General features: G+C 35.6%; 1 protein-coding gene across 12 annotated transcripts in view; it reads left to right on the plus strand.

The window, feature by feature from the left end:
- The window catches only part of LOC149531928 (protein phosphatase inhibitor 2-like), a 150,158-nt gene that overhangs the window by 34,235 nt on the left and 94,205 nt on the right, over positions 1-21,718 (plus strand). For 2 of the 12 annotated variants that reach the window (XM_089808991.1, XM_089808987.1), the window contains exon 4: positions 4,342-5,009. The exons of 6 other annotated variants lie outside the window; for them this stretch is intronic. In XM_089808991.1, coding sequence (XP_089665117.1) covers positions 4,342-4,424 — 83 coding nt within the window. In that variant the 3' untranslated portion in view covers positions 4,425-5,009. Of the gene's footprint in view, positions 1-4,158; positions 5,010-6,021; positions 6,309-6,403; positions 6,444-21,718 lie in introns of those variants that run through there. 4 more of the 12 variants (XM_089808990.1, XM_089808986.1, XM_089808989.1 and 1 more) reach the window with 4 other exon arrangements.

Genomic DNA, 21,718 nt, shown 5'->3' on the forward strand with positions numbered 1-21,718 from the left:
GAGGAGCCAAATATATATAAGTTAGACTTGAAAAGTGGCTATCATTAGATTAGGATCTAGATGAGTGAAGAATTATCTTTAAAACAAATTGTGGGCTCCATGAATCGTAAGTTAAGCCATTTGACTTAAACAATGCTCCATGCACTTTAACGAGGCTTATGAATAAGGTGCTCAAAGCTTTCACCAGGGGTTTTGTCATGGTATATTTGGATTAAATATTGGTTTATAGTCAATCAAAGGAAGAGCATCGTGGGCATTTAAGGATGGTATTAGACAAGTTGCACAAAGAGAAGCTATCAATCAATCTCAAGAAGAGAACTTTCTTGAAGCCATATTTAATATACTTGGAGTTTGTGATCTCAGAAGAAGGATTGAAGATTTGATGAGGAGAAGATAAAGGCAACCATTGAATAACCTACTCCTAAGAGTATGTTTGAGGTAAGCTTTCATGGTTGGGCTAGCTTTAATACAATTCATAAAGAATTTTAGAGGGATTTGTGACCCACTAGTTGATACAATTAGAGGAGATAAGAAGGTGTTTCCATGGACAGAGGCTGCTGATAAAAAAATTCAAATACTTTAGCAGATGATAATAGAGAAACCTATCTTATCTTTGCTTGATTTTACTAATCTTTTTCAAGTTGAATTTGATGTTAGTGGGACTGCTATAGACGCTGTTTTGAGGCAATTTGGAAAGCCTATTGCTTCAGTGAAAGGCTTAATGATGCAAAGAAAAGTTACTCAACATATGATCAAGAGTTCTATGCCACCATACAATATTTGAAGAAATGGAGGCATTATCTCATGTGGTTGCTCTATTATGAGATGATAAGTATATCTAAATGCATTGGTTGATTCTGCTTTTGAGGTTTCACTGGGAGAGAGCAGAGGGAGATATAATTCAACTATGTGTTTTGTTGATATTACTTTAGCATCTCATAATTATCAGGAATTGGCTTCTAGTAAAGTCCTGTAGCTATTTGCATTATGGTGGAAGGAAGTTTCTCATGTTTTAGATTGGAGCTTTTGAATAAGGGAGTTGCCTTAAGGTAGTCCGTAAGCCAATTACAGCTATTGCCACTTATTGCTATAATCAAATAACTTTCATAGGTTTCTTAGACACTCAGCTTTCCCACAGGTCTGAAGATGTTCTCAATGTCCAAGATCTTTTGAGGACTTCTTTACAGGAACTTGGAGGGTATTACTCTCTTCTCAGGGCTAGAAAGGATGTTGCATTTGGCTTATAAATATACAAAAAATTAACTATTAAATGAAAAAGTACTAAACTCTTAAAAGGGGAGGTATGCTATAGCTAATTGATTACTTTGTGTTTAAATATAAAAGTAAATTGTAACATACCCCTTTTGGGATATCCCTAATTTTGCCTAAAAATAATAAATCCAAAGATACAATTTATTTGCAAGAGTATTCTTTAACTAGACCACAAAATAGTAATTGAATTTAGCAAAAATAATCAGTCAACATAAAAAAATGATAATGAAGTTTCCTAATGTAAACAAGCACACAATAGCTTCAACCATATTAGAAACTTGAGGGGAAAACACCTATGATGTTGAGAGGCTACCGTCCACAATTAAGCCCAAGAGTGTCATACTAGCAGTTAACTTAATCCGACTCCTTAGCCCAACTCTTGCATCTCCCCATTACGCTTCCTTTCTAATTATTGATATGATTACTGCAAGTTTGCTAAATAGTTACTGATCTTATGCTTCTGGTTAGGACACTGGTATACTATCTTCCTCAATTATACCTAAGAGCATTGAACTATCAACCAAGTCAGTCCAACTCCTTGGCTCACAAGCAGTCTTGTTTTCTGTTTGTATGCTGTGATACTATCTTCCTCAATTAAACGTAATAGCATTGAACAATCAGCCAGGTCAATCTGTCCCCTTGGTCCACAAGCAACCAACTCAATGGGTGTCTATTTAATTGAGGAAATTGGTGCTACTGCATTGCTCTGCAGATCTATAAATAAATAAATACTAAATACAATAATATTGCATACCAATCACTTTCCTTAATATTTTAGATGCTGCACTTTTTCTGAATTCTATTCAAATCAGAATTTGATCATTCGATTATTGTTGAATGAGTGATATTTGTATGAATGATTGATTGATTGAATGAATTCCTTTGATTGTATGATTTGAGGTATTGGTGAGTCATGATTCAGATTAGGTCACTGTTAATTAAATGATGAATGAGTGTTGATGTAATGAATTCTGGTTTGATACATTAGTGAATGATGATCAAACAAATGCCAATTAGATAGAGATGTTTGGTTGCTGAATTGTTTATTTTCTTGATCCCAAGATAAGCTGATGATTGATGAGGATTTGATAATTTTTTGCTTGATATCTCAAGGAATTAATGAATGATGGATGAATGAAGGATTTGTTTGGATGTATTCATGAATGATGATTGATAAGTAATCCTTAAAGGCTTGGAATGGATTCTCCTTTATACTTCGTTGGTGAAAGGGTCACCATCTCATAAGAATGGAGTCACCCCTGTTTGTTGTTGGCTTTGAAAATTATATATTATACCCAAAATCAATCTCTCTTGAATATCCTCCTGAAATGAAACCTCTTCCCCTTTATATCTTCCAAGGGGAGCGAGAGGCACACTTCTTCATCATGTCTACCCTTTGCAATGGTCACAACTTTCCACAATTACCATCCTTCAAAAGAGTCACGACTTTTCATCATTTCTGCGCTTTGAGAGAGCCACAATCTTAATTACCAGCCCTTGAAAGAGTCACAATCCTTCATTGCTGCCCTTTGAAAGAGTCACTTATTTTCTTTCCATTCCTTTCTAATTCCATCACTCTTTTATTTATATGTTTCTTTCTTTCTTCCTCCCATCACATTCTAAGGCTTTATTCCAAGGTTAAAAGTGTTAACAAATAGTCAATGTTGACTTATTTTTCCAAGCTTAATTTCTTCTATCTTCATTAGTGTGTGATGTTTAAGGATGACCCAATTTGTATGTTAACATCCAACAATCAGACAGAATGGAAAGGAAGACAGAAATAGTAGACTCCACACAAATCACCAAATTTGTCATAGTTAGATTGCTCCTTCAAAGCAGTTCGAAAGAATTGTAAGTATTAAACAATAATCTAGTTTTCAACGTCTGTTAATGTTCAACTCGTTTATGATTTATATCCTTGAACCTTATTAGAATGGAAAGGAAGACAGAAATATTTGACCCGACATTAATAGCCAAAGTGGTCAAGGTTAGATCACTCATTCAAAGCAGTTTGAAAGAATTGTTTAAGTATTAAAACGATTGTCCAGCTCTCAATGTGGGTTATGTTCCACTCATTTATGATTTATATTCTTGAACATTATTAGAATGTAAAGGATGACACAAATAGTAGACCCCACACCAATCGCCCAAGTGGTCAAGTGGTCAAGGTTAGATTGCTGGTTCAAAGCAATTTGAAAGAGTTGCAAGTATTAAAAAAATTGTCCAGCTCTTAATGCCTGTTATGTTTAGATCATTTATGATTTATATTCTTGAACCTTATTAGAATGTAAAGGATGGAACAAATAGTAGATCCCACACCAATTTCCATAGTGGAAAAGCAGTTTGAAAGAATGGTAAGTATTAAACTATTTGTCCAGCTCTCAATGTCGGTTATGTAAAGCTCATTTATGATTTATATTCTTGAACCTTATTACGATGGAACATATGACACATATCCCCTTTCAAATGAAGTTTTCTTCTCCCTTTTATTTCTCATTTTTGAGGGAGACACAACTTTTCATTTCGTGTCTTTTGACCATTCATTAAACTTAATTGTATTTTGTTTAATTTTATTTTATTCTATTGTATTTTGATTTTAAATTTATTTTAATTTTATTATTATTGCTTATTATTAACTCTTATCTCAAAAAGGGCACATTACATAAATAAATATAGAGCAGACTGCCCACTATCATTGAATTTATGTTTGAAATTTCTTCCACTTTTAGCTTGTTTGCGTCATTTTAATAGCCATAGCTCCACGAACCTTTCACCACTCCCAAAAATTGATTTTTTTTGTTTCATCCCTGAGACATCAATAACATGTCCTGTGAACCTCATCCCATAAGCTCACATTTCTCAACTATTGTCTTTTTTAATCTGTAGGAAATGTGGGAATAAGCAGAAACCACAATGGTGAACTTTTTGTTGTCAAATTTCCCCATAGAAGAATGCACACCTAAGGTGGTGTCTTGCAGTGCAAAGTGTCCCTTTTTCCCTATCTAATTTGCACAAAGTTAAGTATAATTTTTTTGACTGTCTCAATTTTTCCTTAAAACATGTTCTCAGATTCTGGAGCTACTGTCAACAAATTGACTGGCAACAATTTAAGTTTTAAAGAGCATAGACGAGCACATTATGATGAATACTGAAAGTCTAAAGAGTTACTCAGTCATGGTTCAGCACTTGATGAAGAAGATGAGGAGAATGAGAAAGACAAGTTGGAATCCAACAGAAAAACATGCCAAGATTGTGATATTTCTCTGACAGGCGGCATGGGTTCAATTGGCATCCAAGATTGTGATATTCAATCTCACGAACAACTTCCAATGAATGGACACTGAGCATTTAGGATTGACATGTAAGATAGGTGTAACTTGCTTAACTTATTGAGTTTTCTTGTTAAGAGGATCTTAATTACAGTCCATTTGGAATTTTGGATTACATGGCATTTCCAAGCAAGGGCAAGAGAGGGTTCTTTGGGGTGGATATTTCTGTCTTGCTTGGAGATTAAATGGAATTCAATTGAAAAAATGTTTGACATTGTAAGAATTCCAGATGAGTATTTGGTATTCTTAGTTAACTCCCACATATAGTCAGAATTATTTAAGGAATTTCAGCAAGTTGGGTTGACTTCAACCTAATAATTGCCTTTTAAACAGGAGTACGATAGTCTAAAATAGTTGAATTTTATATTGGCAAAGACAGATAATATCAATTTTTTTGTTAAATGGTCATTTGTGTTTGTAAAATGTTTGGTCTGTGGGCATCACTTTTCCACATTCACATAATTAGGGAGACCTAGCTAATTTTGCCTGATTGTCAGGCTTTCCTTTATCTCTTTTTGTCTACAAGTTTTCTCAATGATTTAAGATATAAATGGATTGCAATGGCGGAATACTCAAGTGTTCATCACTAGCCATTATGTCAATGACGCAAGATGCTTTTTGGTTATTTTGTCTTACATGAATTGTTTAACCCTTTGAAATGCACCAGCTTGGTGTGTAAAAGAAATGTCATCTAGAATACATCACAGGGGAAACTGGCATTGCTTGCATAGGTGAATTATTATTTTTCAAGTAAGTTCTTGTGCAAATATGAACAATATGTTGATGCAAACTGTTGCTCTAGTTTGAAAGAGCTATAACATCGTTATAATAGATATGCAATCTCGTTGGCAACGATTGCTATTGAAATATTTTAGTATTCAGTAAAGGAATCTGAAAGTTACTAGTTGAATCCTTGCAAGATGTCAATTTAGTGAAATATTTTAGAGATACACATCTTGCACAATCTTCAATTTTTTTTTTCAAAATAATATCTGTTAAATGTCCTTTTGCGAGTGGTCTGAAATGCCCTATTTGTGGAAAGGATCTGCTATTGTCATAGATTTTCTTGTATCAAATACCAAAACTATGAATAGTGTGAACCATGTTGATTCCATTTGAACGTGAATAGTACGAGACTTTTGCTCACATCTCTTTCTTTTCTATATTGTATTCTCGTTTACAACTTGATGGATCTTGGGCATATCTTTGTGTTTAGAAATAAGCTTTTATGGCTCAACCTTTCTAGTTATGTTCAGAATCTCAACGTAGGTAAATATTTTGTACCCAAAATTGTATGTTATTTTACACAGCTGGTTTTTTGTCAATTCTTTTGACTTGATAGTAAACCTGCTGAGAATGAGCTTTTTAAAATGTTGTTATATTATGGCCAACTTCCCATTGTCATTTTATTTGTCAATAGTTGCTCCCAAATACTCAGATGAAATGGTTGCTGCTGAGCTGGTATATTGGAAAAAAAGCATTTATCTAGAAACAATCATCTCTCAGGGTGACCCCTAGACAAAAGACAGGTAAAATGCTGTGGACAAGGATTTTAAGGGCGAGAATTAATTGATCTAAAACATGCAAATTTGTCTGACAAATATATATAAACTCAAATTGAGATAGAGGAGGAAACATTGGTTAGCATGATTAGAATATGGGTTGAAGATTGGTGATTGAATTTTTATATATGTTTATATTTACTCTTCCTAAGATGTGTTCTTTGATTCAGAAATGAAAGAGTTCTGGCTTGCTTTTTAATATTTTAGTAGAACATATTTTTGTTACTTTAATGTTTACAGAGATGGAATTGAATAAGTATAATTGAGGCTGCTTCTGTGAAATCCTCCATGGTGTCATTTCTTATATTGATAGATGATTTGACAACCATGTTGAAGTGGGAAAGAAAATCACAGGCAACAAAGTGCAAAGATAATTGCATGACAGAGATAAATCTACCTGTACATATATAGTAAATTATTTTTAGATTTGAAATGCATAATTTCGTGTGATCTTGGAGATAAAAATAAACCAGGTCATTAAACTTGAACATAGGAAATTGTGATCACGCTCATTGCATTCCAGCTTTGTTTTAAATTTTAAGTTCTGCAACACTATGGTGTCTGATGGAGGTTGGAGCCATGTTCCCCTGCCTAAGGAGCCTCCCCTTGGATGCCGCAAATGCATTGCCCATTGAGGCCTCCCTCAAAAGGCAGCTGGCTATTGATTCCAAACAAGGATGTAACGACAATAATGTAGCGAATTCTAAAAATTTGGAACCTATGCAAAGAATGATTGCCAACCCTCATTTGTTGCCTGACTTGGTGGTGGATCGTATTGTTTTCTCAATGAACAATACCTTGGTTGGGATGGTCAAGAAATGGGCATCAAAGAAATGGAAGCTTAAAGGGAGTGACACGATTAGTGCTATGTTTGGTGTTCTATTTTTTAATATATTTACTGGAGAGGATTTGGTGGGTGTCCTTTCAGGGTCTTGGGCGTATGGGATGTACTGTCTCTTCTTGTGCAGGTGGAAATTGGGTTTTCATATTGCAACAAACTTAAATAAGATAACACGAGTGTGGGTTGTATGCTAGGACTCACTTGAGTTCTCTAACAGGATGGTTTTCAAATGGATTGGAAACACATTTGGTCATTATGTCTTTAATGATGATATGACCAAGCTGAAATTCAGGTTAGTGTTTGCTCATTTTTGTGTAAATGTTGCTGTTAATAAAACTCTCCCCAACTTCATTACCTTGCAGTCTAAGTTGGGTAAATGGACTCAAGTGTTGATAAATGAAAACACTACGATCTTTTGACATAAATGTTCTGAATTTGGATTAATTTCTGATTTGCATGGCTCCCACACATAAACCCCTAAAATAGAAGCGGATCTGTATTTCCCCTATAAAGTATACAATCACGACTAATAAATTTGGTGAAGGTTCAAAGGTTGAGAGTGATTAGTACTCATTCACTAATGGGTTACTAAAGTCGATGGAAACACCCAAGAATACAATGTAGGGAAAGCAATCTATTTAAACTTTCAGAAAGGGGAAGTTTTGCTAGAGGAAGGGGAAATCTCCCATCCCATTACCATGTATGGTGTTAGGGAATTCCCAATACCCACCACTCCTGGTAATTGTAAGAGCATGGAAAAATGTGGATCACTTAAAACCCTACCACCCCACACACACAGATTCCAGAATCCTTTCCCCACTCATGAACAAAATATTTTCCTCTTTAGATGCTTCTTCAAGTGATTGTATGGATGATGAGGTTTGGATGAGTCAAAAGAGGAAGACTATAAATAAGAGGCTTGATGTGGGTTCAAAAACTAAAAGTGGACATACATCTCAATGATGCAGTAGACGTAAGGAAATTGTAAGAGGAATCACCAATATAAGGTAGAGGACAATAGACACTAATTATAGCTAAAAAACGAGGTTCCTTCTATGGAACATGAGGGACTTGACCAAATCTAAAAAATAATATGCTTTGAGGAATTGTATGTGTTTGAAAACATGATTTATATTTTGATGTCTTAAGAATTAAGATGACAAACTCCACCTTTAACAATATTGCAGGGAGTACTTGGTCGAGCTTTTGCTTTTTCATTAGTAATGCTAATGCAGCTTATACTTTTTCGTTAGTTATGTTGATCAATATGAAGCAACGACCAAAGGTTTTTCTTGTGAAATCATGGATTTTAATTCACAATTCTTTGTGACTTTAAGGGGAATCTATCTTGTGAGATTACAAAAGCCTTTAAACTCTGACTATGTAGAGTAGTCTCACTTGTTGGTTTTAAGGAGATTATCAATCTCGACTTGTAAGGGGAGCAATCATTCTTAGAAGGTAACACCATGATTTTCAAGCACTGATATTCTTGGTCCAACTTGATTAGCTCTTGAAAGGACACGAGTTTAGATCTTCGGAGTCTGATTCCAATAGAATTTGCAATTGAATAATAGGGTAAAGCAACCTTTCAAATTGATCAAACTGCGAAGTCGCACAGATTGCTTGGAGGTTTGACTGATTAAGTTGCTAATCAATTTTGGCGACCAATTCGTCTAGCTGTAGAATATATTCATGAGAATTGAAACATGATGTTAATCCATATTTTCTAACTCTTGAAATCACCCCTTTGCCTCTGTAACAACATATTCTAAATTAGACAACATAGCTTGAGTGTAAAGGGTGGCTTTATGGAAATTGATGATCACAATTGTACGCTCACTTCTTCCCTATGATCTGCAAATGCAACTCCAATGATATCTTGATATGGAGGCAGTGCATAGCCAACTTGTGAGTCGTCTAACATTTGGAATATTTGGAGTCACAAAATTTGAAAATTGATCAATAATAGGCTTGACCTCAACACACAAAGAATGAGCTTCTATCATGAATCAAAAAGCATGTTGAAAAGAGATAACAAATTGCTTCACTTTTGCCCATTTCGTACTTAGGATAACTTGGAAATTTGGCAAAAGATCAATAGGGGTTGGAGGAAGTGCTTGCAAACTCTTTGTCAAAAGCTTGTTTTCCGCTTATATCAAGGCTAGCTTCTTTGTCAATAATTTCCTTAGTTTCTCTACATTATTCAATTGTGGCTTTATGATGACCATTGAGTTCACTTATTGCTTAGAGGTAAATCATTTTTCTCCTTGGCCAAAATTGCCTCTAATTTTCGCTTATGTTCCTTGACTTGAGACAACTCATCTTTTAAATTCTTAACCTTCTCCTCTCTTGTGATCTGTTCTTGGGTGTGAAGAACTTGGGCGTCACTTAATTCCTACACGAGGTGTTCATTCTACAATGAAAATTACCCGTAGTTGAATTTGAAGTTGTGTTAGCTCATGTCCTTCTTTTTGTATGCTCTTGAGAGCCTCATCTTTTGCTTCCTGATTGTTTTGTAATTTTTCTATTATGCTCGACACCTGCAATAACAATGTATCGTATTTCACCTTCTACTACACGGATGATTGGAGTTGCAAGATTTCAGCCTCCATAGACTTCTCACTTTGTTGGAAATGATCAATTGTAGCTTTCAATTTGGTCAATTCCATGTGAGCCTTATCAAGGAGCCTTACATTCTTCATATAGTTGGAGAAAACACTTTGAGCTTCATCAACAAGAATGACCATGTCCTCTGGCTATGTGAAATTCAAATTAACTCCTATAGCCTAAACCTTGTAATCCAACATCATCTGATTATCGCAAATTTGCTACATTTGGCGTGAGGGGTGTAAACAATAGATGCTGATGCTCTTCATTATAAAAGGTTTGCAAATTAGGTTTGATTGGTTTTTGTGCATCTTTTTCCTTTCTCTTTTGCATCCCCTGGGATCGAGCAAGCTTGGCTAAACTAGCTTCTTGCATCAAATCTGTATAAGATGGGATATATTATCTTGCAAAAGGAACTTAGGGCAAAAGTGTGAATGGGGTTTGAATGATGGAAACTTGTGATTGGGTTTGGAGTGGCATAGACATGGTAATTGGAGATAATGGGGGAATTACTTGTTGGGTACGAACTGGTGGAAAGATTGTAGGGATTACACTTGATGACATTGATGTAGGGGTAGTATCAAAAGTCAATGCTTTGGTTACCATGAGTGCTGAAAATGGATTTGCAATAGAGGAAAGGGAAATAAGGGGGGGGTAATATTTATTATAGTAGTTGAGGAAATCATGATCATGCTAACAAACATTCTTTGCAAAGTTGAGGAAAATTAGGAGACAAACAACACAATTAGGGATGCCATTATGGATACAATAGGAAACAGAGTAATGGAAGCACCAAGAAGAATGAAATACCAAGTTTATTGAAGAAGGGGAGAAAAGTTTACTTGAACTGATGATATAGATAGTACAATGGTAGAAGTGTTTGTTCTTTGAGTACCCCCAAGCTACCAATGGTGTTTTGTCTCTTATGTGGTGAACCTGCACCAAAGCCTACAACTTGCTGAAAATCACAAGCTTCATCATATCTCTTCCTTCTTGTTTCAATGTGAGGCCTTTTGGAAACTTCGTGAGAAGCTAAGAACCCCATGGGCGGAGAAGGTTGCACTTGCTTAACTTGTTTGCTCTATTCCTTTGTGGGTCATCGCGCTGACCTCTTGAATAGGGACAATCTCAATTGTACCAATTCCACCCTCATTAGGGCTATTACCTAGCTCAATTGAATAACCACCATTGAACTTCACCATATATCTTCAAATCTAATATGTGGTGCGACTCCTAATACTTGTGTGCAAATACACAACCTCCTGCTTATAAATCCAAAAGGTCAATCTCTTCTCTTCTGACCACACACCATCCTCCATTTTTCCTTGAAGATTGGCGGGCATTTTCATGGAGGGCTCTACAATACCAATGGGTTTATAGAATTTGTGCCATGGATAAGAATAAACTTTAGGAACCTAGGTAAGATCTATATACAAGTTCAAGTTCTCTTGAGAAGGGCTCATGCCATTAACCCAATATTCATGATTTGTATATCTAATAAAATTCTTCCACTTTGTGAGGTACTCATCGGAATCAAAATTCTACTTGTCATCAATTAATAGGAGACCAATCTGGAGAAGCTTTGAAGTGAGCACACTCTCCATGTCTAGCCTTTTCTCTAATGTGAAGGGTCCCAGGGTTTTCTTATTATGTGTAATGACGGTATCATGCTTCCCTACACCTATGCGACACTCAACTATAATCGTCTCAAAATATCTAAAGCCAAAGGGTGATTCAACACACAAAAAGGAAGGCGAAAAGGCTCCTCTGTAAAGCCATGGACTTGCATCAAAGAAACATCTCTCCCCAAAAACCATTCACAATGAGGATGATATGCATTCATGCAACCATTTTTGTTCTTTAGTGAATTGTGGAATGGACCTTAACTTCCATCCCAAAAGATCTTGAATTGAAGGGACTAAGAAAGATTGGGAAAACACATAAAAATCTTATGTGATTGACAAAATTGGGGTCCACACTATTATAGGAAACCTCTTTGTCTCTTGATTATGAGTTGCTAAGTTCATGAAGCATCCAAGGAAACTAGCATTCTAATGCAAAAACATTTTCACGAGTTAGGATCAATACTTGGACATATACTACTGGGGAAAACTGGTAAGCAATGAGTGGATTGCTTAAAAGCCAAAACATCAACAAAGTCATACCAAAAGGCCTCCTATTTTTGGAGCTTAAAAAGAACACCCATCTGAAAAAGGTGAACATCATAATCATGGTTGAAATCATAGATAATAGCCAAAATGGAGCAAAAATCCTACAAGTTCTTGTAGGTCATATCTTTGATAAATAGAGATAACCTAGGTGGCTCCCTAGCTCTGTGATCTCTGCCTATCACCGGATTATAAAAAAACGCTGAGTATGTTGTATCCTACTCCATTAGGCTTCCAAATCTCCTCCCTTAAATTTCCTTACATCTTTTGAAAGCAAAGGGATGCATATAATATCGCTAATAGCATTCACACTAATTACCATGTTTAACTCAACACCCTGTATGGTGCCGAAATTTGCATTGAAGCGTTGCACACCCAAATGAATAAATTTCGAGCAATGCAAAACCCTAAGCACAATACACTACAGGAGACCACAATTCCATCACTTATATGCAAGATATAGTGTTTGTGTCTTTTGCTTACTCGTTGCCACTTCTATACATGTTGCATCCCTGAGAGTTTTGTGGTGCTCGCACAAGTTAGGGTAAAAAATATCCTCATAGCTATTTACCAAGATTGAGAAACTTTTGATCATTCTTTTGACCCTTGATTTGATATGTGCAAAAACTTGTTATGGGACTTTTTCCATGAAAATAAATTGTAATTAAAGTTGAAAATAAATGTAATTAATTAGTACAGATTACTGTTGTTATGAAAGGATGTAACTTTGTAACTACCTATGAAAAATTATTTATATGTGTGGATTAATAAAGGGGCAAGGAGAAAAAAAGAGTTAAAAAAGTAGGAAAGGATTTATACAGTAGACACACAAAGTGCATTAAGGTCTTGGTTGGACTTTGGGCATTGTAGAAGGGGCACACAACATGTCTCCAACTCAAGGTACAACATACATTTGGGAGTGTCATGGGTAGGGTGGTGTTATTTTCATGTTGTAAGGCATGTGTTTCATATCGTGAAGGTATGCAGGGTTCTGAGTAAAAACCATGCCCTCCTGTGAATGCTTATTTGCCTGAAGTTATGAGACTTGCCCAAATCCTCTGTGTGAGCTTGTGTGCAAAAACACTAGACTTCTCTCATTACATAGAAATGTATCCAATCATGTATTCTTCTCGCAAATGATAATGTTCAATCATTAATTATAATTTGTGTATATTAAAATTAATAATGACTATTTGTTAATGTTGAAATCTTTTATATTTTAAGTAATGAAAAACATTTTAAAATATTGTTGTTTGAAATATAGGGCTTAAGATTATCATATTGTTTTAATAATTAAAATAATTATGACATCATTATAAATAATAATTAATTAGGATTGGGTAAAAAGAGGAATTATAAAACTTTCTTTGGATGCATTAAATCAACGGCATAAAGTGCATCCCCAAAAATGTCAGCAAACTTTGTAGATTTTAGGGCCTTTGCTGTATTACTTGATTCGCCCATCTTTATAGCCTCATATTTTTTTATGTGCTCTTTCTGTGCTTTTGTAATTTGTGCGCTCTTTGTAGGAAAAAAATTAAAGGTTAGACGTATATTGTCAATATCAAGCTATCTTCTTTATGCATGTTTATCATACAACATTGATACTTAAAGTGATGTTGAGGGTCTTTTCACATTGTATTATATGTCAGCCACAATTGCTAGTGCTATTAACACCACTCATGAATTAATGCCTTCAATGTGCACATTTGCTACCTTTTTATCTTAAGAACCAAGCCCTCCTTTACCAACACCTCCAATCTAAGCCAAATATTTTCTCAAAATTTGCACCAACTTGGAAACATGGCATTAAAATGTAGCAAAATAATATGAAATCTACCACACTAAGTGAATTGATATGATGAGACGTGTGGCTTTCACAAGCGAGACATGAAGGATAGCTCATTGGTACACAATATCATCAATCTTAATATCTAATTTCTTTTCTTAAAATATGCCCTTAGCTTACTTCAAATGAAATGACAACTCATGGAAAGCAAAACAATTGCTTAATACAAAAAAGCCTTTAGACTTAGTGGTATAATGATGCAAGAGCATCTTGGGTTGACATGTTATCTTGCTCATTTGTGTTCATTCTGCTAGTTGTTGCCGAGTTATAACAATTGTCGAGTGCCAGTAATTTTGCAGTTTAAGCCAAGTTGAAGTTATCCCACGCCTTTTTAACAATCAGGTTAGCGTGTTATCCCATCTCACTCTGCAGTGTGTGCTGAGTTCCACAATGTGTGTTTAGCTATCTTTCATGTGCCAAGTTATCCAATGTGTGCCGAGCTATCCTTCATGTTTCGAGTTTTCCCGTTGATATCGAGCATCAACATTTTGGACGTGTTTTATGTGTTTTTAGTGTGAGTCGACTTTTTGGATTTATTTCAATCGCGACATTTATGATAAGATCTTGTCTTGGGATGTGTCCAGACCGTTGTTGGGTCAACCTTTCTATTATGTAATATTCTAGAATGTTTTGTAAGCCATTTTGGCAAGTATAATAGAGTATTTAGGCTTAGAGTTAGACCAGGTTTTGGAGAGATTTTGGAGAGTTTAGAAGCGAATTGGAGGTTTAGAAAGTTGGTTGTATATATGTCTAGAAGTACAAACCTGAAGTTGGATCTTGGATTTGGAATGTATATTGTATCTAGCCATAATCCAGAAGGCCTTACACCTAGGCATGTATGTTGATTATTTGATGAATCAATAAAAGAATTTTGCTCTCTCTCTCTCTCTCTCTCTCTCTCTCTCTCTCTAGTGATGTTCTCTTTGTGTGTTTGCTTCCGTTGTGTTAACTTTGCAAGGTTGGTTTGGATTGCTAGGTGTGCCTTTGACCCTAGTTATTCTTTTTCCTCCTTGTGTCAGGTGGTATCAGAGATTGAGGTTCATCCTTGTGGAGATTGGATCATGTAGAACCTTGTTTCAGGTTTGGTTGTAGGGTTGTAGACCTGTAGATTTGACCTATAACGTGTAGAGGGTTACGATTTTGCAGGAACCTGATTTGTAAAGATGGTCCATGACAGAGGAAATGTTGATAATGCCATATTGGATACATTGAGACAAATTACAACCAGATTAGATGTTGTGGAGATAGCCTAGAGGAGCACATCTTGAGGATGTGAGTGATAATGAAGCAGTATCACCAAACCCTGATATGGAACTTAAAGAAGATCAATATGAGGAAAGATTGGTAAGAGTATTGTCTAGGGCACATTCAAAGCCCGCTGTAGAAATTGTTCCTTATGATGGAAAGTTGGACACCAATGTTGTGTTGGATTAGATCTCTAATATGGAGAAGTTCTTTGAGTATGAAAATACTCCTGATAATAGGAAGGTAAAAATTGCAGTTACTAGGCTGAAAGGTCATGCTTCACTATGGTGGGAGCATTTGCAACCTAATAGACAAAGGAGAGGAAAGGAAAAGATCAAGACTTGGCCAAAGATGGTGAACAAGGTAAAGAATAAATTAATTCATTTTGATTACCAAGTTAGCTTGTTGAGAAAGATGCAAAATCTGAGACAAAGAGATATGACTGTAAAAGAGTATACTGAGGAATTCTATAGATTGTACATCAGATCTAGACATGTGGATGATGATGTTAAGAAAATTGCAAGATATTTAAATGGATTGAGATCTGGAATTCAAGATGAAATAAGTTTTGTGAAATTGTAAAGTGTGGATGAAGCGTATCAATATGCCTTGAAAGCTGAGGAGATCTTGACAAAGAAGCATGAACAAAGACAAAGAGGTAGAGGTGGTTGATGTTGAGAACATGTGTCTCAACCTTGTAATCTTTTTTTGGAAAATTCCAAAATTTGTTTGTGGAAGTTTTCCACTTTTTTATATCTTGGAAAAGAGTGTATAAAATACCAAAAGGTGCCCTGTCCATAGTAGAATATAGGAGGGCCATTCTTAGAGCACAGTTAGCTTGTTTTATGACTTTTATGGGGGTCTAAACTAAGAGACAAAATTATGGACCGGATTACTATTTTAACCTGGTTGTCTTTTCCATATTGGAAATGTAAATGTAAAAAATGGGTAACATGTGGCATGGTAGTTTTTCTCACGGTTTTGTAAAACCACAAGTGGTTTCCAAGTTGTAAAATCACTATAAAAGGAGGGCTTGGGGAGGTGTTTGGGTCATTGAGTTCAGTTTGTAAGACTGGGTGCTAGAAGAAGTCTCTCTGAGTTCAAGTTGTGGTGATGTGCTCCTGTAAGAACTTGCATTGCAAGTTTATTGTAATCATTTTGGTTTGATAATACATTGTGTGGGTTTTGGAGGGTGGGGTTTTTCTCCCGTAAGGGTTTCTCCAAGGTAATCATTGTGTTATGCGTTCATTGTTATTTTAATTATATCATTATGCATCTCTTGAGATCTTTGCAATAGTTAGTTGAATTTGCATAATCGTCCTCTCTAAGATTAATGTAGGAAACAATTTCATGCACCTTTGCTTCCTTACAAGTGGCACTAGAGCCTGGCCAGTTTTGGTTCTATTTGTTGGATACAGGGTTTTTTGAGCTAATCAAGATTTAACTAGGAGCTTGTGTAGAGTATTTCATTTCTGTGTTGCAGGATTGTAAAGATGGCAAGCATGTTAGGCATAATTTATGTTGAAAAGTTTTCTAGCACAAACTTTGAGATGTGGAAGTTGAAGATGGAAGATCTATTGAATGATCAGGATCTATGGGATGCGACTGATGAGAAGAATGATTTTTACACATTTTGTAAAGATTGTGGTATTAAAAGAGAGAAGACAACTCTGTATTCTCCACAACAGAATGGAGCTGCAGAAAGAATGAACATGACCCTGTTGGAGAAGGCTAGGAGTATGCTGAGTGGTGCTGAACTAGAACAAAAGTTTTGGGTTGAAATTGTAGCCATTGCCTGCTACCTGATAAATAGGTCTCCTACATCAGCTCTTGTTGATAAGACGCCAATGGAAGCATGGTCAGGCCACAAGCCTTCACTTAGACATCTAAAAGTTTGTTTGTGAAGCATATGCTCATGTGCCAAAGGAGAAGCACGCAAAACTGGATAACAAAGTTGTTAAATGTATTTTTATCAGATACAACTATGGTGTGAAAGGATACAAGCTTTGGAATCCTGTTGAACAAAAGGTATTCTATTCAAGAAGTATTATTTTTAGAGAGACTAAGCCTTCTTCTGTTATGGTGCAACCATAAAAAATAGAAGAAAAGAAAGATGTGATTCAACTACTTGCTACACCGGAGAAAGTTGAATCGAGGCCTTTAGAAAGACAAGAAATCGAAGAGAGCTCTACAAGTTCTAAATCATCAGAGGAAGTAGAGGTACCTGGAGTTGAACCTGAACCATATCTTGTTCGAAGATCTACTAGACAAAGGAAACCACCTGAAAGGTATGGATATTTTCCTGATGATTAAAGGTGTGTATTTGCTTTGAATGCTAATATTGATGAACTGAAATCTGTAGAAGAGGCTCTTGATATGAATGATTTAGAGTCCTGGAAAATAGCCATGGATGAAGAAATGACAATTCCTAAGAGGAATCAAACATGGGACCTTGTACCATTGCTTGAAGGATGAAACCCTATTGGTTGTAAATGGATGTTCAAAAGGAAAATGGGTTCAGATGGAAGCATTGAGAAGTATAAAGCACATTTAGTTGCAAAAGGTTACTCTCAGGTTGAGGGAGTAGATTATGGTGAGATTTTCCCTCCAGTAGCCTAAATGACATCCATTAAATTTTGCTTTCTATTGCAACAGCTTATGATCTAGAGATCAAGCAAATGGATGTGAAAACTGCTTTCCTTCATGGAGATTTGGAGGAAGAAATTTACATGTCACAGCTAGAGCACTATGTGGTAAAAGGTAAAAGTTATTTGGTTTGTAAATTGAAGAAATCTTTGTATGGTTTAAAATAGAGTCCTAGGATGTGGTACCAAAAGTTTGATACATATGTGTTGAGTTTGGGATTTGTGTGATCTAAATCTGATCACTGTATATATTTCAAATATGATGGTGATGGTTTCCTAGTTATTGCCTTGTATGTTGATGACATGTTGTTTATTAGCAAAGGACAAGGTTTGATTGGAGAATTAAAATCTCACAACAAAGTTTGAAATGAAATATCTTGGTGCAGCAAGATACATTCTGGGAATGGAGATTATAAGAGATAGACAGAACAAAAAGCTTTAGCTAGGCCAAGGTAAGTAAGTTGGTACTATTCTGAAAAGGTTCAATATGCAAGATTCAAGACCATTAAGTGTTCCTATTACAATGGGAACAAAGCTTTCTAGTTCACAATGTCCCACATCCCCATTGGAGATGGAAGAGATGCATCAAGTACCATATCAGAGTGCTATTAGAAGTTTGATGTATGTTATAGTTTGTACAAGACTAGACATTGCCCAAGCAATGAGAGTACTTTCCCGTTATATGTCTAATCCAGGAAGAGCACATTGAGATGCAACAAAAGGAGTTTTTAGATACTTGCGGGGTACCTCAGAGTACTTGATATGTTTTCATGGAACAAGAATGAGCATTCCTTAGATATTCAAGGCTATGTGGATTCAAACTGGGCCGGTGATGTTGATACTAGAAGATCCACTAGTGTATATGTGTTTACATTATTTGGTGGTGCAATCAGTTGGATGAGCAAACAAAAAGCTATAGTCGCTTTGTCCACTATTGAGGCAAAGTATATGACAGCTACTCATGCCTATAAGGAAGCCATCTGGCTAAAGAGATTGTGTTTAGATATAAAATTCAAATAGGGTGCAGTGACAATTTATAGTGACAGTCAGAGTGCAATCTGCCTAGTGAAGAACCCAACTTTTTATGCCAAGACCAACCACATTGATGTACAATATCATTTTGTGAGAGATATGGTTGAGGATGGCAAGGTGAAGTTGGAGAAGGTAGAGACTTTGGTGAATGTTGCTGATGTATTAACTAAGCCCATGAGCACAGAGAAGTTCAAATGCTGTTCAGAGTCTATGGTCCTCTTAGCCCCTAGCAATTAAGTCCATGATATTTTGGATCCCTTGACTCTTGCAAGGTGTTCGACAAGTGGTAGAATGTTGAGAACATGTGTCTCAACTTTGCAATTTTTTTTTGAAAAATTCCAGAATTTGTTTGTATCTTGCAAAAGAGTGTATAAAATACCAAAAGATGCCTTTTCCATAGTAGAATATATTAGGGTTATTTTTAGACCATAGTTAGCTTGTTTTATAACTTTTATGGGGTTCTAAACTAAGAGACAAAATTATGGACGAAATTACTATTTTAACTTGGTTGTTTTTTCCATCTTGGAAATGTAAATGTCAAAAATGGGTAACATGTGGCATGGTAGTTTTGCCCATGGTTTTGTAAAATGACAAGTGGTTTTCAAATTGTAAAATCACTATAAAAGGAGGGCTTGGGGAGCTTTTTGGGTCATTGAGTTCAATTTGCAAGACTGGGTGCTAGAAGAAGTCTCTCTGAGTTCGAGTTGTGGTGATGTGCTCCTGTAAGAACTTGTATTGAAAGTGTATTATAATCATCTTGGTTTGATAATACATTGTGCGGGTTTTGGAGGGTGGGGTTTTTCTCCCAGAAGGGTTTCCCCACATTAATCATTGTGTCATGTGTTCATTCTTATTTTGATTATATCATTATGCATTTCTTGAGATCTCTGCAATAGTTAGTTGAATTTGCATAACCATCCTCTCTAAGATTAGTGTAGGAAGTGATTCCGCACACCTTTTCTTCCATACAGTTGATTCTGGAAAGGCAGTTGTAGATCTTATGGAGCAGGTGGCAAATCTGATAGTTCTATGCAAGATAAAGGCAAATCTGAATGGAATAATGATGACAAAGACAAGATCGAGTGCAAAGGTGGTTTCTATGATAATTGTTTTAGATGTGGTAAAGAAGAGCATAGATCTTTTGAATGTAGATCTTTTGAAAGTGGGCAAAATAATAGAAATGTTGTGATTCAAGAGGACATTGAGAGTTCACCAAGTGGACATGAGGCTGGAGAAAATTTGATGGTGAGAAGAACCTTATGTAATAAGGGAAGTGATCAGGAACCTGTCCTTAGAAGAAGTCTTTTTAAGACTAGATGTAAGATGGTTGGAAAATGTTGCAAGGTGATCATTGATAGTGGAAGTTTTACAAAGTTGGCATCAGAAGAGCTGGTTACAAAGTTGAAGTTGCAGAGGCTGAAGCATCCTAAATCCTATCATGTTTCATGGATCAGAGATGAGCATAATATATTGGTAAGTGAGCAATGTGTTGTGAAGTTCAAGATTGGACATTACTTTGATGAAGTGCTATGTGATATTATGCCTATGGATTGTTATCATATTTTGTTGGGTAGACCTTGGCAATATGATAGATATGTTGCACATGATGGAAAATTGAATCAATATACTTTTTGAGTGAATGAGAAGATGCAAATATTGCTGCCTTTGATTGAAAGTCTAGATGAGGTTAATTGTATTGCAATAAAAGTTTGCATGGTTATTGGAAAACAATTTGAAAAAGAAGTGAAGAAAAATCAAGTTTGTTTGGCTATAATTCTTAGAGGATCGAGTTTGGGTAGTAATGGCCGAATGACAATAGATAGTGGTAGTCGAGTATCAGAAGAAATGATAGAATTGCTGAATGAGTATAAAGATATTGCTACTGAGGATATTCTTGATGGTTTACCGCCAGTGAGAAGCATAAGTCATTTTATGGATCTAATTCCTGGAGCTAGTTTTCCAAACAAAGCACCATATAGATTGACACCTATAGAGAATGAAGAACTTTACAGACAAGTGCATGAATTGCTACAGAAAGGTTTAATCAGAGAAAGTTTGAGTCCATGTGTTGTACCTGATGTATTAGCACCTAAGAAGAATGAAGAACGTGTACTAATTCTAGAGCTATTAATAAGATCATAGTGAAATATAGGTTTCCTATGTCGAGGATGGATGACATAATGGATTGTTTGAGTGGAGCAAAGTATTTTACCAATATTGGTTTGAAGATTGGCTATCATCATATCAGAATCAAAGAAGGTGATGAATGGAAGACTACTTTCTAGACAAAATATGGTTTGTACGAATGGTTGGTTATGCCTTTTGGTTTGACTAATGCATCTAGTACTTTCATGAGGTTGATGAATGAAGTTCTGAAAAGATTTTTGAGTAAGTTTGTGATTGATTATTTGGATGATATTATGATATTCAGTAAGGCTAAGGAAGAACACATTGAACATGTTAGACAAGTATTGCAGCGATTGAAAGAGGAAAAGTTGACGATTAATTTGAAAAAGTTTTCTTTTATGCAAGAGGAGATTGTGTATTTAGGATTTGTGATTTCAACTGATAATTTGAGAATGGATCTTGAGAAGGTTAAAGTAATTTTGGAATGGTCTACACTTGAGAATGTGGGTGAGGTAAGATCATTTCATGGTTTGGCTATTTTCTATAGGAAGTTTATAAAGAATTTCAGTGTTGTTTGTAATGCTATGATTGAGACAATGAGAGGAGATAAATGGAATTTAAGTCGACGCATGGAGCTGATAAGAGTTTTGAGACTTTGAAACAAAAGGTTGTTGTATTACCTATATTGGCTTTGCCTGATTTCAATAAGGTATTTCAAGTTGAATGTGATGCAAGTGATAGTGCAATAGGAACTGTATTGAGTCAAGAAGGTAAACTTATTGCTTTCTTTAGTGAGAAGTTGAATGATGCTAAAAGGAAGTATGATGTGTATGATCAAGAGTTTTATGCCATTGTTCAAGCATTGAAGAAGTGGAGACATTATTTGATTCCTAAGGAGTTTGTGTTGGATACTGATCATAAAGCTTTACATTACTTGGGAAGTCAACATAAGTTGAACCAAAGACATATGAAGTGGGTTGAGTATTTGTAAAGTTTTACATTTGTGATTAAGCATAAGAGTGGAGTTACTAACAGAGTTGT

This window comes from Cupressus sempervirens, chromosome 11 (assembly GCF_028749045.1).
Source record: "Cupressus sempervirens isolate cs-2001-9-10 chromosome 11, ASM2874904v1, whole genome shotgun sequence".
In the NCBI taxonomy this organism is placed as follows: Eukaryota; Viridiplantae; Streptophyta; class Pinopsida; order Cupressales; family Cupressaceae; genus Cupressus; species Cupressus sempervirens.